This window comes from Saimiri boliviensis, chromosome 12 (assembly GCF_048565385.1).
Source record: "Saimiri boliviensis isolate mSaiBol1 chromosome 12, mSaiBol1.pri, whole genome shotgun sequence".
NCBI classification, from domain to species: Eukaryota; Metazoa; Chordata; class Mammalia; order Primates; family Cebidae; genus Saimiri; species Saimiri boliviensis.
Window position 1 is genome coordinate 41,717,027 of NC_133460.1, and position 11,894 is coordinate 41,728,920.

Below are 11,894 nucleotides of genomic sequence, written 5' to 3' on the forward strand. Positions count from 1 at the left end.
TTCCCCAATTCCTGAAAACCTTTCAGTTTGCTCGTGAGTTGAAACGTGGTGCCTGGTATTGAATGGGACAAGCCAGGAATCGACTCTAGAAAGATGCAAACATCCTGTAGAAAACTGACAGCAAATGCTCAGGCTTCAAGAGAGAAGGAGCTAGAGCTACACTAACATCAAAGAATTTTACTGTGAAAACATGGCTTCTTGCCATTTCACAGCCAGCCAATCTGAGGAGCTGGTGTGACTTTAAAACATACTTTGGGGCCGGACATGGTGGCTCATGCCTGTAATCCCAGCACTTTCGGAGGCTAGGGCAGGTGGATTGCTTGAGCCCAGGAATTCAACAGGAGCCTGGGCAACATGGCGAAACCCAATCTCTACAAAAAAAATACAAAATATTAGTCAGGTGTGGTGGTGTACACCTGTGGTCCCAGCTACTTGGGAGGCTGAGGTGGGAGGATAACCTGAGCCCTGGAAGGTAAAGGTTGCAGTGAGCCATGATTACACCACTGCACTCCTGCCTGGGTGACAGAGTGAGACCCTGTCTCAAAAAAAAAATACTTTGGGGGGTCTAGGAAAGAGTGATGTTGGAATCACTGTGCTGTATCTGCAAGACTCTCCTGAAAACTTGAGAAATGTGTTTGTCTTCCATAATTGATCTCTGTACAACAGCCTTGGGTTGAGATCAATGTAGAAAAATCTTAAGTGCATATTATTTATAGAGGAATTTTGAAATGGTTCCTCTGAAACCATTATTATTTTTCATATTAAGAGGTAGTTTCTGAACCTTTTAAAACAAGCTCCAGGTACCCACAGCCTCCAACAGCCCTTTGGTAGAAGCCATGGCCACCAGCACACAGCCAGTCATGTAGGCTGATCTGGGCTCTGTTTCAACATGAATAATAAAAGTCCTTGCTGCCCATTAAAAAATAACAACAAAAAAAAAACAACTTAGCAGCCACATTTGGAGACAGCATGTTCTAGGATTCAACCCCAGAGGGAATTTTGGTGCTGATATTAAATACCCCCTAAAAAACTCAGGTTTATAATGAACACATAAGAGGCTCTGCAATTAAACACTGGTTTAAATTCCACATGTACAACCCGCACCAAACTCCCATCTAGACATCAGCTTACCCAACTGATTGTTACATAACAAGATAGTATTGATACCAAGAAGAGAAATTTGTGGGGTTGTTTTTATTAAGTTTCATAATTATTTTAAGCTCTAGTAACCAAAAAGGGGAAGGAGGAAGATGATGCAATTTCTTTCCTCTTTCTTTTGAGATGGAGTCTCTGTTACCCAGGCTGGATGCAGTGGTACTGTCTCAGCTCACTGTAACCTCTATTTCCCAAGTTCAAGTGATTCTCCTGCCTCAGCTGCCACCACGCCTGACTAATTTTTTTTGTATTTTTAGTAGAGACAGGGTTTCACCATGTTGGTCAGGCTCGAATTCCTGACCTCAAATGATCCACCTGCCTCAGCCTCCCAACATGCTGGGATTACAGGCGTGAGCCACCGTCCCTGGCCAGATGATGCAGATTTCTAAACATCTGCAAGCTTGCAACATAAATGGCCAAAAGCAAGGAAATTCCAAGGGCATGCTTGCATTCCATCTTTCCTTTATACTTTTGGCCTAGTGATTTATTATAGGGTTTCAGATGAATGCGTTCTATTAGCTGCCATATGTACACAAAGCACCAGGGGACAAACTGAGGACCAAGGGGACAGCTGACCCTTGAATGTCTCCACTTTGGGGATTAAGTTGGAAATGGCTGGTTTGTGAATGGTAGGAGGAATCCTTAGCCTATGCATTGAGCCTATCAGCTTGGGAGATGACCGTTCCCAAGAGTGGAGCCTTACTCCCTGTAGTCCATAGAAACCTTTAAAACTGTTAGGCTGTCTGCTTTCTGTAAGCTCCAACTCTTCCCTTCAGGGAGCTGTAAGTAAGTGTCTCAAGTTTCAAAGGTTGTCATGAGGTTATCTAAACCTCATGGGGTCTCCTACCCTCTCCAAGGCTGACCTTATAATACGAATTTCTTCCCACCTCCAACATAGAACCATGTTATTAGCCAGGTATATTTTTTCTCATTGACTCTATTTGGGGTTGTTGGTTTGAATTTTATTGTTGTCATTGTTTTTACTTTTTGGTGTTTTCAATATGAAGCAGTGAACTCAATGGAGATAGAAAGGGTAATAAATTCCCTCTAGTTAAATCCACTATATTCAGGTGATGGGACTGCAAGTTGCATGGTGGGAAGGTAACATTTAGCATACTAAGCAGTTCATAAAATGCTCTCCTAGAAAAAGAGTCCTTTACTTTTTTCTGCCTAGCTTTCAAAAACTTACTAAACCTGTTTTACAACCCGAAGCATGGGACTCCAATGTAACTGCAGGTCTACATCATAGAAACTTCGGTGGGACTGAGTATCCCTCATTGTCCTGTTTCAAACTATAGTCCCATAAGAAGCTAACAATTGGATGCAGTTTGCCATTTTCCCTTGCCATACTCATATTTCTGTATTTTTATGTCATGTATAAGCTCAAGAGACTAATGATGATTATTAATGTAGAACAAGTAATGATATTTGTACTGGAAAGGGCAGCTATTCGTACGAAAACAGAAAAGAAATGATGATAAGCAAAGACTCTTAGGTATAACATATCCCTAAAATTCAAGGATTTTTAAAGGGGATTTGAGGAAAAATATGAAATGGGTGTGATTTCTTAAAACTTTCATTCCTATGTATTCTTAAAACAGCAGCCTCAATCTTACCCAACGATGCTAATGTGGCAGATACTTCTTTCTTTCCTTTTTTTTTTTTTTTTTTTTTTTTGACAGCGTTTCACTCTTGCTGTCCAGGCTAGAGTGCAGTGGCATACTCTCGGCTCACTGCAACCTCCACCTCCTGAGTTCAAGCAATTCTCCTGCCTCAGCCTCCCAAGATGCTGGTATTACCGATACCTGCCACCATGCCCAGATAACTTTTATGTTTTTATCAGAGGCAGGGTTTCACCATGTTGACCAGGCTGGGATTACGGGCACCCGCCACCATGCCCAGCTAATTTTTGTATTTTTAGTAGAGACAGGGTTTCACCATGTTGACCAGGTTGGTCTTGAACCCCTGACCTCAGGTGATCTGCTGCCTCAGCCTCCTTAAGTGCTGGGATTACAAGCACTTCTTTTCTTAACAGAGAAGAACAGAGTTCAAGGGATGAGACGGAAGGAGGATGGGAAAAAGACTAGCTCAGTACAACTGTTTTGTGACTGCTGTGCTAAGACATGTCAAAGCAGAATGACAGCAGTTTTGAAAGGGCTTGTCAGTCAGTTGGGTCACAGATGGAAAGTTAAAATGACCTTCTAAGGTCAAAGTTGACATGGCTACATAATGCAGTAAATGCATTAAATTGGTACCCACAACTTCTGTCAGTAGGGTCACATAAGGAGCATCTATCTCATTGACTAGAATTTATTTCACTGCACAGCAAAGCTCTATTTGTGGTAGCACTGATTGTCTGAATTTTGACAACTACATTTTGGGCTTTAATAGAAACATAGTTTGCTGCAACCTAGAAAGACTTAGTCTTCTCTGTCCCTCAGGTAGACAGGTTGCCAAGAAATCTTCATACTTTGTCAATATTTTAGCATCATCTGCATGTCTGTCATCTGGCCCTGAGTAGAAATTATTAACTCTTATGCATTACTAATCTTCAGTGCATCGTACTGAATACACTGGGAAGGGATTTGCCCTGTTAAAGAAAAGCAAGGTGTTGCAGTAGGTTCCTTGTTTGTTGTTGACATGGGTTGGTTGGATTTTTGAAAGAGAAATGCTTGAAAAAAAAAAAATCTTTCTCAGGAGTATCATAAAACACAACATGTAATTTAAAACCCATTTGGATAATTGACTGATTTGACAGGAAGACAACCTTAGAATTAAACTATATTTTAGAATCAGGGAGTGATATGATTGTATACCATCAGTACATAACACTTTGCTATTTTGATAGGTGTCTCATAAGGGACTGAAGTGAATATGCATATTTCCCCTAATGTTTCTGTAATTTAGATTTCTTTGTTTAGAGCCATGATTGGAGAGTAATAAAGCTTTACAGAAACTTCATGAGCTGATTGACAAGCCTGTTTTCAAGTAAACTGCTATGTGGAATATTTTATTTCATAGCAAAACGTGTCAGTGTATTTGGTTTTCTTCTGACTGTCTTTTCAAATATGTTACCAGGTTTCATCAGAGCAAGAAAAAGAACAAGAGACTTTAAGCCAGAAAAGCATCACGGAGCCTCTCCCAGCAGCAGACATGAAGAAAAAAATAGAAGGTTATCAGGAATTTTCAGCAAAGCCCTTGGCATCCAGGGTAGACCCAGAGAAGGACAATGAAACAGACCAAGGTTCCAACAGTGAGAAGGTGGCAGAGGAGGCCGGAGAGAAGGGGCCCACACCTCCACTCCCAAGTGCTCCTCTGACCCCAGAAAAAGATCCAACCTTGGGCCCTGGGGCCAGCAAACAGCCACTCACCTCTCCCAGTGCCCTGGTGGACTCAAAACAAGAATCTAAACCCTGCTGTTTTACAGAGAGCTCTGAAAACGAACTCCAAGAAGCATCCTTCCCCAGCTTCCCCACCACACAGCCGCCGCTGGCAAACCAGAATGAGATGGAGGACGACAAACTGCCCGCCATGGCGGATTACATCGCCAACTGCACTGTGAAGGTGGACCAGTTGGGCAGTGAGGACATCCACAATGCGCTCAAGCAGACCCCAAAGGTCCTCGTGGTCCAGTCGTTTGACATGTTCAAAGACAAAGACTTGACGGGGCCCATGAACGAGAACCATGGACTGAATTACACACCCTTGCTCTACTCCAGGGGCAACCCAGGCATCATGTCCCCACTGGCCAAGAAAAAGCTTTTGTCCCAAGTAAGTGGGGCCAGCCTCTCCAACAGCTACCCCTACGGCTCCCCACCCCCATTGATCAGCAAAAAGAAACTGATGGCTAGAGATGACTTGTGTTCCAGTTTGTCCCAGGCCCACCATGGCCAAAGCGCTGACCATATGGCAGTCAGCCGGCCATCAGTCATTCAGCATGTCCAGAGTTTCAAAAGCAAGCCCTCAGAAGAAAGAAAGACCATCAACGACATCTTTAAGCACGAGAAACTGAGTCGGTCAGATCCCCACCGCTGCAGCTTCTCCAAGCACCACCTTAACCCCCTTGCTGACTCCTACGTCCTGAAGCAAGAAATTCAGGAGGGCAAGGATAAACTCTTAGAGAAAAGGGCCCTTCCCCATTCCCACATGCCTAGCTTCCTGGCAGACTTCTACTCGTCCCCTCATCTCCACAGCCTCTACAGACATACTGAGCACCATCTTCACAATGAACAGACATCCAAATACCCGTCCAGGGACATGTACAGGGAATCGGAAAACAGTTCTTTTCCTTCCCACAGACACCAAGAAAAGCTCCATGTAAATTATCTTACGTCCCTGCACCTGCAAGACAAAAAGTCAGCGGTAGCAGAATCTGCTACAGATGATCAGCCTACAGATCTGAGCCTTCCCAAGAACCCGCACAAACCTACCGGCAAGGTCCTGGGCCTGGCTCACTCAGCCACAGGACCCCAGGAGAGCAAAGGCGTCTCCCAGTTCCAGGTCTTAGGTAGCCAGAGTCGAGACTGTCACCCCAAAGCCTGTCGGGTATCACCCATGACCATGTCGGGCCCTAAAAAATACCCCGAATCACTTTCAAGATCAGGAAAAACTCACCATGTGAGACTGGAGAATTTCAGGAAGATGGAAGGCATGGTCCACCCAATCCTGCACCGGAAAATGAGTCCGCAGAACATTGGGGCGGCACGGCCGATCAAGCGCAGCCTGGAGGATTTGGACCTTGTGATTGCAGGGAAAAAGGCGCGGGCAGTGTCTCCCCTAGACCCATGCAAGGAGGTCTCTGGGAAGGAGAAGGCCTCTGAGCAGGAGAGTGAAGGCAGCAAGGCAGCGCACAGTGGGCATTCCGGGGGCGGATCAGAAGGCCACAAGCTTCCCCTCTCCTCCCCTATCTTCCCAGGTCTGTATTCCGGGAGCCTGTGTAACTCGGACCTTAACTCCAGGCTCCCGGCTGGGTACTCTCATTCTCTGCAGTACTTGAAAAACCAGACTGTGCTTTCTCCGCTCATGCAGCCCCTGGCTTTCCACTCGCTTGTGATGCAAAGAGGAATTTTTACATCGCCGACAAATTCTCAGCAGCTGTACAGACACTTGGCTGCGGCTACACCTGTAGGAAGTTCATATGGGGACCTTTTGCATAACAGCATTTACCCTTTAGCTGCTATAAATCCTCAAGCTGCCTTTCCATCTTCCCAGCTGTCATCCGTGCACCCCAGCACAAAACTGTAGGCTCAGTTCCGCCCAGCAGTCCAAAGCGGCATGGCCAACAGAGCTTCACTCCTTACCCAGGCGGGCTGGCTTATAGAGTTAGAAGTCAGTATTTCTTCTAATCTGGGGCTATGATCAGTCCCAGCTGTAGGGGCCCAGAGGGGAGGTGAACATGCCTGATTTTTGTGGGACAACTCCAGCCTTGGCTGGTCAGTATTGACTCCCTTCCAACACAGATGCCCAGGCACCTCCAGATCATTCATTTCGCACTGGGCCTTGTAAAGGGATTTGTGAATATGTAGGAAAAACTTAGAGGACCCCATCTGAGTTTGGATGGTCAGGAAACAATCTGGGCAAAAAAGGGGCAGGCATTTCAAAGGAAGGGGCAAGGAAGACTGGCAAACAGATGCCAAGGGATGCCCCTCTTTTTCATAAAACTCTCCAAGTTTCAATCAATGCAATGTATAGTGAAACTTCAATAGATCTTTCATTTTGACACTATTAAACAATCCAGAGAAGTAAACACTGTTAAATTGACTGTATATATTTGCTTCATAAAACTACCCGTATCACTGTTTGCTCACCTAATTTATATACAGGTAGTTCCATTTTCTCCTTTCTCATCCCCCCCCTTTTTTTTTTTTTTTTTTTTTTAATTAAACGGTATCACTTTTGTTTGCAAGTCTTCTTGTTTTTGTTTTTGTTTTCGAGGCTGGCTGACTGTCCTAGTTGTTGATATGTGTTTGTAATTTTTCCACATCTTATTTTGAGCAGCTTTGGGTGGTAAAGTTATTGTTTACAAATTGAAGCAACTGATTCTAGTGGAACAAATGAAAAAGAAACAGTCAAGCACACAATAGTGCAAAGAACGTTCCTCTGTAGATCCGCAACTTAAGGATTTGTTCCTCATAAATGGCATAGTTGAAAGAGCTTATACACTGCTTACCCAGCCAAATGCTTTGCTTTGAAGTATTGGGTTCTGTGAAAATATTGAGCATTGTACTTACCTTATCTAGGCTGTGAAACTGTCCTACATACCAGAGGAATCATAAAAACAAAAACCTCACTGGCAGCAAGCTGCCGAATAACAACAGAGTCTAGAGGACATATTTGTGGGCTGCACAGATATTTTAGGAATTTCAGAAATTAGAACAGGAGCCAAAATGATTTACATTGGCATTGGCACCGATTCCTTTAAATGGTCTGGGAAAGGGGGTTGGGAAGAGGATGGAGCTCAACTGGCCAGAAGAGGAGCCGTTGCAGTCCTGATAGCTTCTCTAGCCTTGGTCTTTTGAGTAGTAAGCAGTCACTTGTTTTCATCGAGTTGGTTTCTTGTCATTCCCAAGAAGAATCTCCCAGGCCACAACTTTGGGGATAGTTGACATACTGGATTAGCCTTTTCAAAAGGAAAGTCATCCTCTTTGGGCTTATGGGGCATGATTTTGCGCGCGCGCGCGCACACACACACACACACACACACACACACACACACGGTGGTTTGAGTCATGTTTTTAACCACCTGGCAATACAGTCCGCTTTCTGGTTTCTTTTCTTGTTGGAAGTAAATGGTCAAGCTGCTCAGGCAGTGAAAAGATGTGGAGAATGTCCATTGTCATTCTTACCACGTTACTGCATTTGCTACTGAGATGTAACATTAAGGTGGACGCATTTTCAAACTGTATTAATTAAAAGTCAATGGATACAGAGAGTGGATTTCCTCCCCAAGTCCCATCCCTGCTGAAGACCGCTTGGATGAACTCCCCAGCCCACTGTGCCCCTCCCGCAACACTACCGGTAGACTTTAGAACCATAGTTAACTAAGTCTTATACCTCTGAGATATTTAATTCTGGGAAAATTGATGACAATTTTCAACTTCTAAATAGGTAACTCGACTGCAAAATAGTCAAAACTGATAACAGTGAAACTGCGGCTCTTAAACAAAGCCATGCATGCCGTGCATTTGTATTGAGATGTCTCCATGATATGAAGCCAAATATTCAGTGTAACATACTTAATATCCAAAGGTGGAAACAAAAGAATGTAGAGATCCAGTGTTAAGAGTTCCATTTGCTTCAATTAATTATTTACCTTCCTGTGGAATAATATATATATATATATATATTTAATAGAACCATAGATAGACTAGTAGAATTTAGATTATAAATGTGTGAGTGCAGATTATCCTGCTATTGCACAAGCTAGAAGGGGGAAAAAAATCTCAATTCCAGCTGGCTGGCAAGATGCTAGCCAGGACACATATAATAAGAAAATTGCACTAGATTGAATGGTCACAGAATCGGAGAACATGGAAGAGAAAGGAAACCTCGGTGGCTCTGCAGCAGACATGGGCTAGATCATATGTGGTTTCTATGACTTCGTGTCTCAAAAGAAAGGGGGAGCCATCTGTCCCCAGTGGAGCTCACCTATTTGGAATATGGGGCATTTGTTTTTTCCACTGCAATGATTTCAGTCTGGTTTCATCATGTTGGAATTCGATCACACCATTTTCAAACAATGTTAACATAGTCCAGCTTTTGTTTTTCTCATCTCTTCCGAGAGGAGACTCACTGTTTCTGTCTGAGGAAGCTCATACCCTCGGCAAAACATCAGGACAAATAAAGAGAAATGGGGGTATGCATTCCCAACAGAAGCAGTGTGTTATTTGTTTTAAAACTCTGAACAGAGATCTTGGAAATTGTTCAAAAAGACCATTGAATTCTTCATTGGCTGAGAACAACGTTTTAAAATGTCTTAAATAAGGCTTTGTTTGCATTGTTTGAGTTCAAGGGGCCTTATTATTGAATGGAATTGCACAAGCCTTTCTTTGTGCAATCAAACCATTGTTATTGGTAATTCTGTAAAGGAAACTGTGGAATCGAATTGGCAGTGGAGTCATAAATCTATTTACTGAGTGTGGCTTCCAAGAAATGTTGCAATTCAAAATGCAGTAAGTCTTTGATTTATTGGAGATTTGGAGATTCTAAATAATATTTTTAAAAAAACTTTCCATGCAACTTCTGATTTAACGTTTGGCAACGCCACATGAAAAAAAAAAAAAACAGCCCAACCGAGTTTCAGAATTAAATATTCTTCTAGTAAGTGATTCGAACTTGTAATATTTGCCACAGGACTGACTTATTTATTTACTAGCTAGAAGCTCTTAAGTTCACTTGTTTATCAGGGCATATACAGAAGGGTTTGTTAAAACTCGATGTTAACTTTACAACTTTCTGACCTGGTGCATGAATTCTCAAGTACTGTATTTCACTGTGTTGATGTGTCTGATGGAAATTTCGAGGTGGTCCCACAAAAATATTTTATGTAGTGTGCCTTCAAAGAGAACTGTTTATTTCTCTTCACTTATCGTCCCACAAAGTCACATTTGGTGGTGGTCAGCCAAGTCCCATCTGGTCTAGTTTTACTCTTGTCCCAATTTTAAAGAGAAATGGGAATGAGTTTGCCCTGGTGAGACCCACACCATTGCAATGATTATCTTGAGCACTTAAAAGTCCAGTGTTGGCTGTTAGTGTATTTGATATTCTGCCTGTCTCCTCATGGTTGAAATATGTCTGAAGAATAGCAGCATAATCTCTTGGCTGTTTATACTTTTTTAAACTTTCCTGTGTTGTAAATATTGTATACTTTTGGTGATTCCAGCTATGTAACCTCTATGCTCTGTAAGGTGATTATTTGTAAATAGCAACATGGCCCAGTGATATTATATAGTTTCCCAATGGAGAGGTTATTGAGTAACCTTTGCATTAGTTTAAACACTACCAGAAGAATGCTGAGCCAACTATAAACACTCAATTTTGTATGTTTTCCAAATTGTACTTATTACTGCTTTTGATACTGTATTACGTGCCAATAGTTTCCCAATCACATAGCAGGCAAGAGATATTTTGTACTTTTTGATCCACTGTAATATTTAATAAAAAATGTTACTATCTGTTTCCTTTTGGGTGTGAGTAATCTGTCACTCTTCCTGAGGAGCCTGCGGCCTCCCCAGAAGACTTTCCACCCCATGTGTCTAAATTGCATGATAACCAATAATGATAGCAATGTCTGTAGTTCACTAACCTAGTGGGTGCCCAGTTGGCAATGTTATCGCTTATCTCCACAACTTCATGTAAATATGGTTATACCCATTTTTACTTACGAGAAAACTAAAGTGTAGAGAGGTAAATCAACTGGTCCAAGATCAGCCAACAGATGGCAGAGTCAGGATTTGCAGCCAGGGCTCTCATCTGTGTACTTCCTTTGTATACCGTCCTCCTCTGCTGGTAGGATAATCACAAAAGTTACTGTTTTTTTATTTGGTCAACAAAAATTTACTCATGCCCCAATTGCCAAGCATAGTATTAGGAGCTGGAAATACAATGGTAAGTGAAAGTAAAATAATGTCTCTGGGAGCTTTTAAATCTTATGGGAAAGAGAGTTAATCAAATAGTCATTCCTATAAATTCAAAACTTTAGTATGACTGAGTTCCAAGAGAGAGGAGTTTGATGAGTAAAATGACACACCAAAAGGAAGTAAGTGGTGACTAACGTGACTGACCGAGTATGAGAGGGAGGGAATTGGGAGAAGGGTAGGTGAAGCACAGGGTATCACATGTACAAAGCCCTGAAGCAGGAATGAGTTTGGCTTATCAGAGAAACTGAGAAAAGCTTGTGGGGCTTGATTGCAATGTTGGAGGAGTGAGATTAGAGAGCGTAGCAGGGGCCAGCCGGGTAGATCCCAATAGACAAGATCAATGTGCTCTTTATCCTAAGCAAGAAAGATTTGTCTTTCACTATCACCCTCTGGCTGTTGCGTGAGGGCAGCTTGAGAGCAATCTAACAGCAATGAGGTGGTGGTCATTTCAACGGAGGTAACGGAAGGGGAGATTGGACATGTTTCAGAGGTATTTAGAAGGAGGAATGAGCAAACATGGGGATGAATTAAATAGGGCAAGTAGTGGGAAGATATTCAGGAAGCGTTAGAAATCTGGGAAAACTGCATATTCTGAGGTCTGCATCTTTTAATCATAGACCTTGTAGTGATGGACAAAAATTTCTCATCTTTTTTTCCCTAGATCCTCTGCCTCCAGCTTCCCTTGGCTTTGCTCAGCTTATCATGAGTTGAAATGAGGCATTTACAAAGCAACACCCTATGCGCCCCCTTCTTAATGAGTCCTAGAGAGGGAGGAGAGGTGTGGGGACAGAACTTTGGTGAGTGCCTTGGCTTATGATCAGGATGGCTTTGATAGACAGGAAAGAGTAAGCTACTAGCAAGCATGTCACCACAACTCAGAGGAGAAAAGAAACGTATTTTGGTAAAAGCCATGGGATCCTTTTTCTCATCATTATTGACTCCAAAGGACCCGGCCATGCATAGCAGGGTCGGCAGGATTTGCAGCAACTTGTTAGGAGCCGCACCCTCTTCTTAACTGGCTGTCATTCCTTAGCTAATTCTGCACCGACAAACACAGCCTCATGGTCCCCTGGCCCTCATTCTGAGTCACGTGTATTTCAC

General features: G+C 42.9%; 1 protein-coding gene and 1 long non-coding RNA gene across 6 annotated transcripts in view; one reads left to right on the forward strand and one right to left on the reverse strand.

Annotated features, from left to right (window-relative positions):
* ARID5B (AT-rich interaction domain 5B) overlaps positions 1-10,330 on the forward strand; it is a 196,643-nt gene extending 186,313 nt beyond the window's left edge. For all 4 annotated transcript variants that reach the window (XM_003928693.4, XM_074382283.1, XM_074382282.1 and 1 more), the window contains one exon: positions 4,234-10,330. In XM_003928693.4, the coding sequence (XP_003928742.3) occupies positions 4,234-6,399 (2,166 nt within the window). In that variant the 3' untranslated portion in view covers positions 6,400-10,330. The remainder of the gene's footprint in view (positions 1-4,233) is intronic.
* The window catches only part of LOC141580575 (uncharacterized), a 33,671-nt gene that overhangs the window by 16,609 nt on the left and 5,168 nt on the right, over positions 1-11,894 (reverse strand). The window contains exon 2 of one of the 2 annotated variants that reach the window (XR_012512822.1): positions 10,539-10,656. This is a non-coding gene — a long non-coding RNA (uncharacterized LOC141580575). Of the gene's footprint in view, positions 1-10,538; positions 10,660-11,894 lie in introns of both variants that reach the window. The other variant, XR_012512823.1, reaches the window with a different exon arrangement.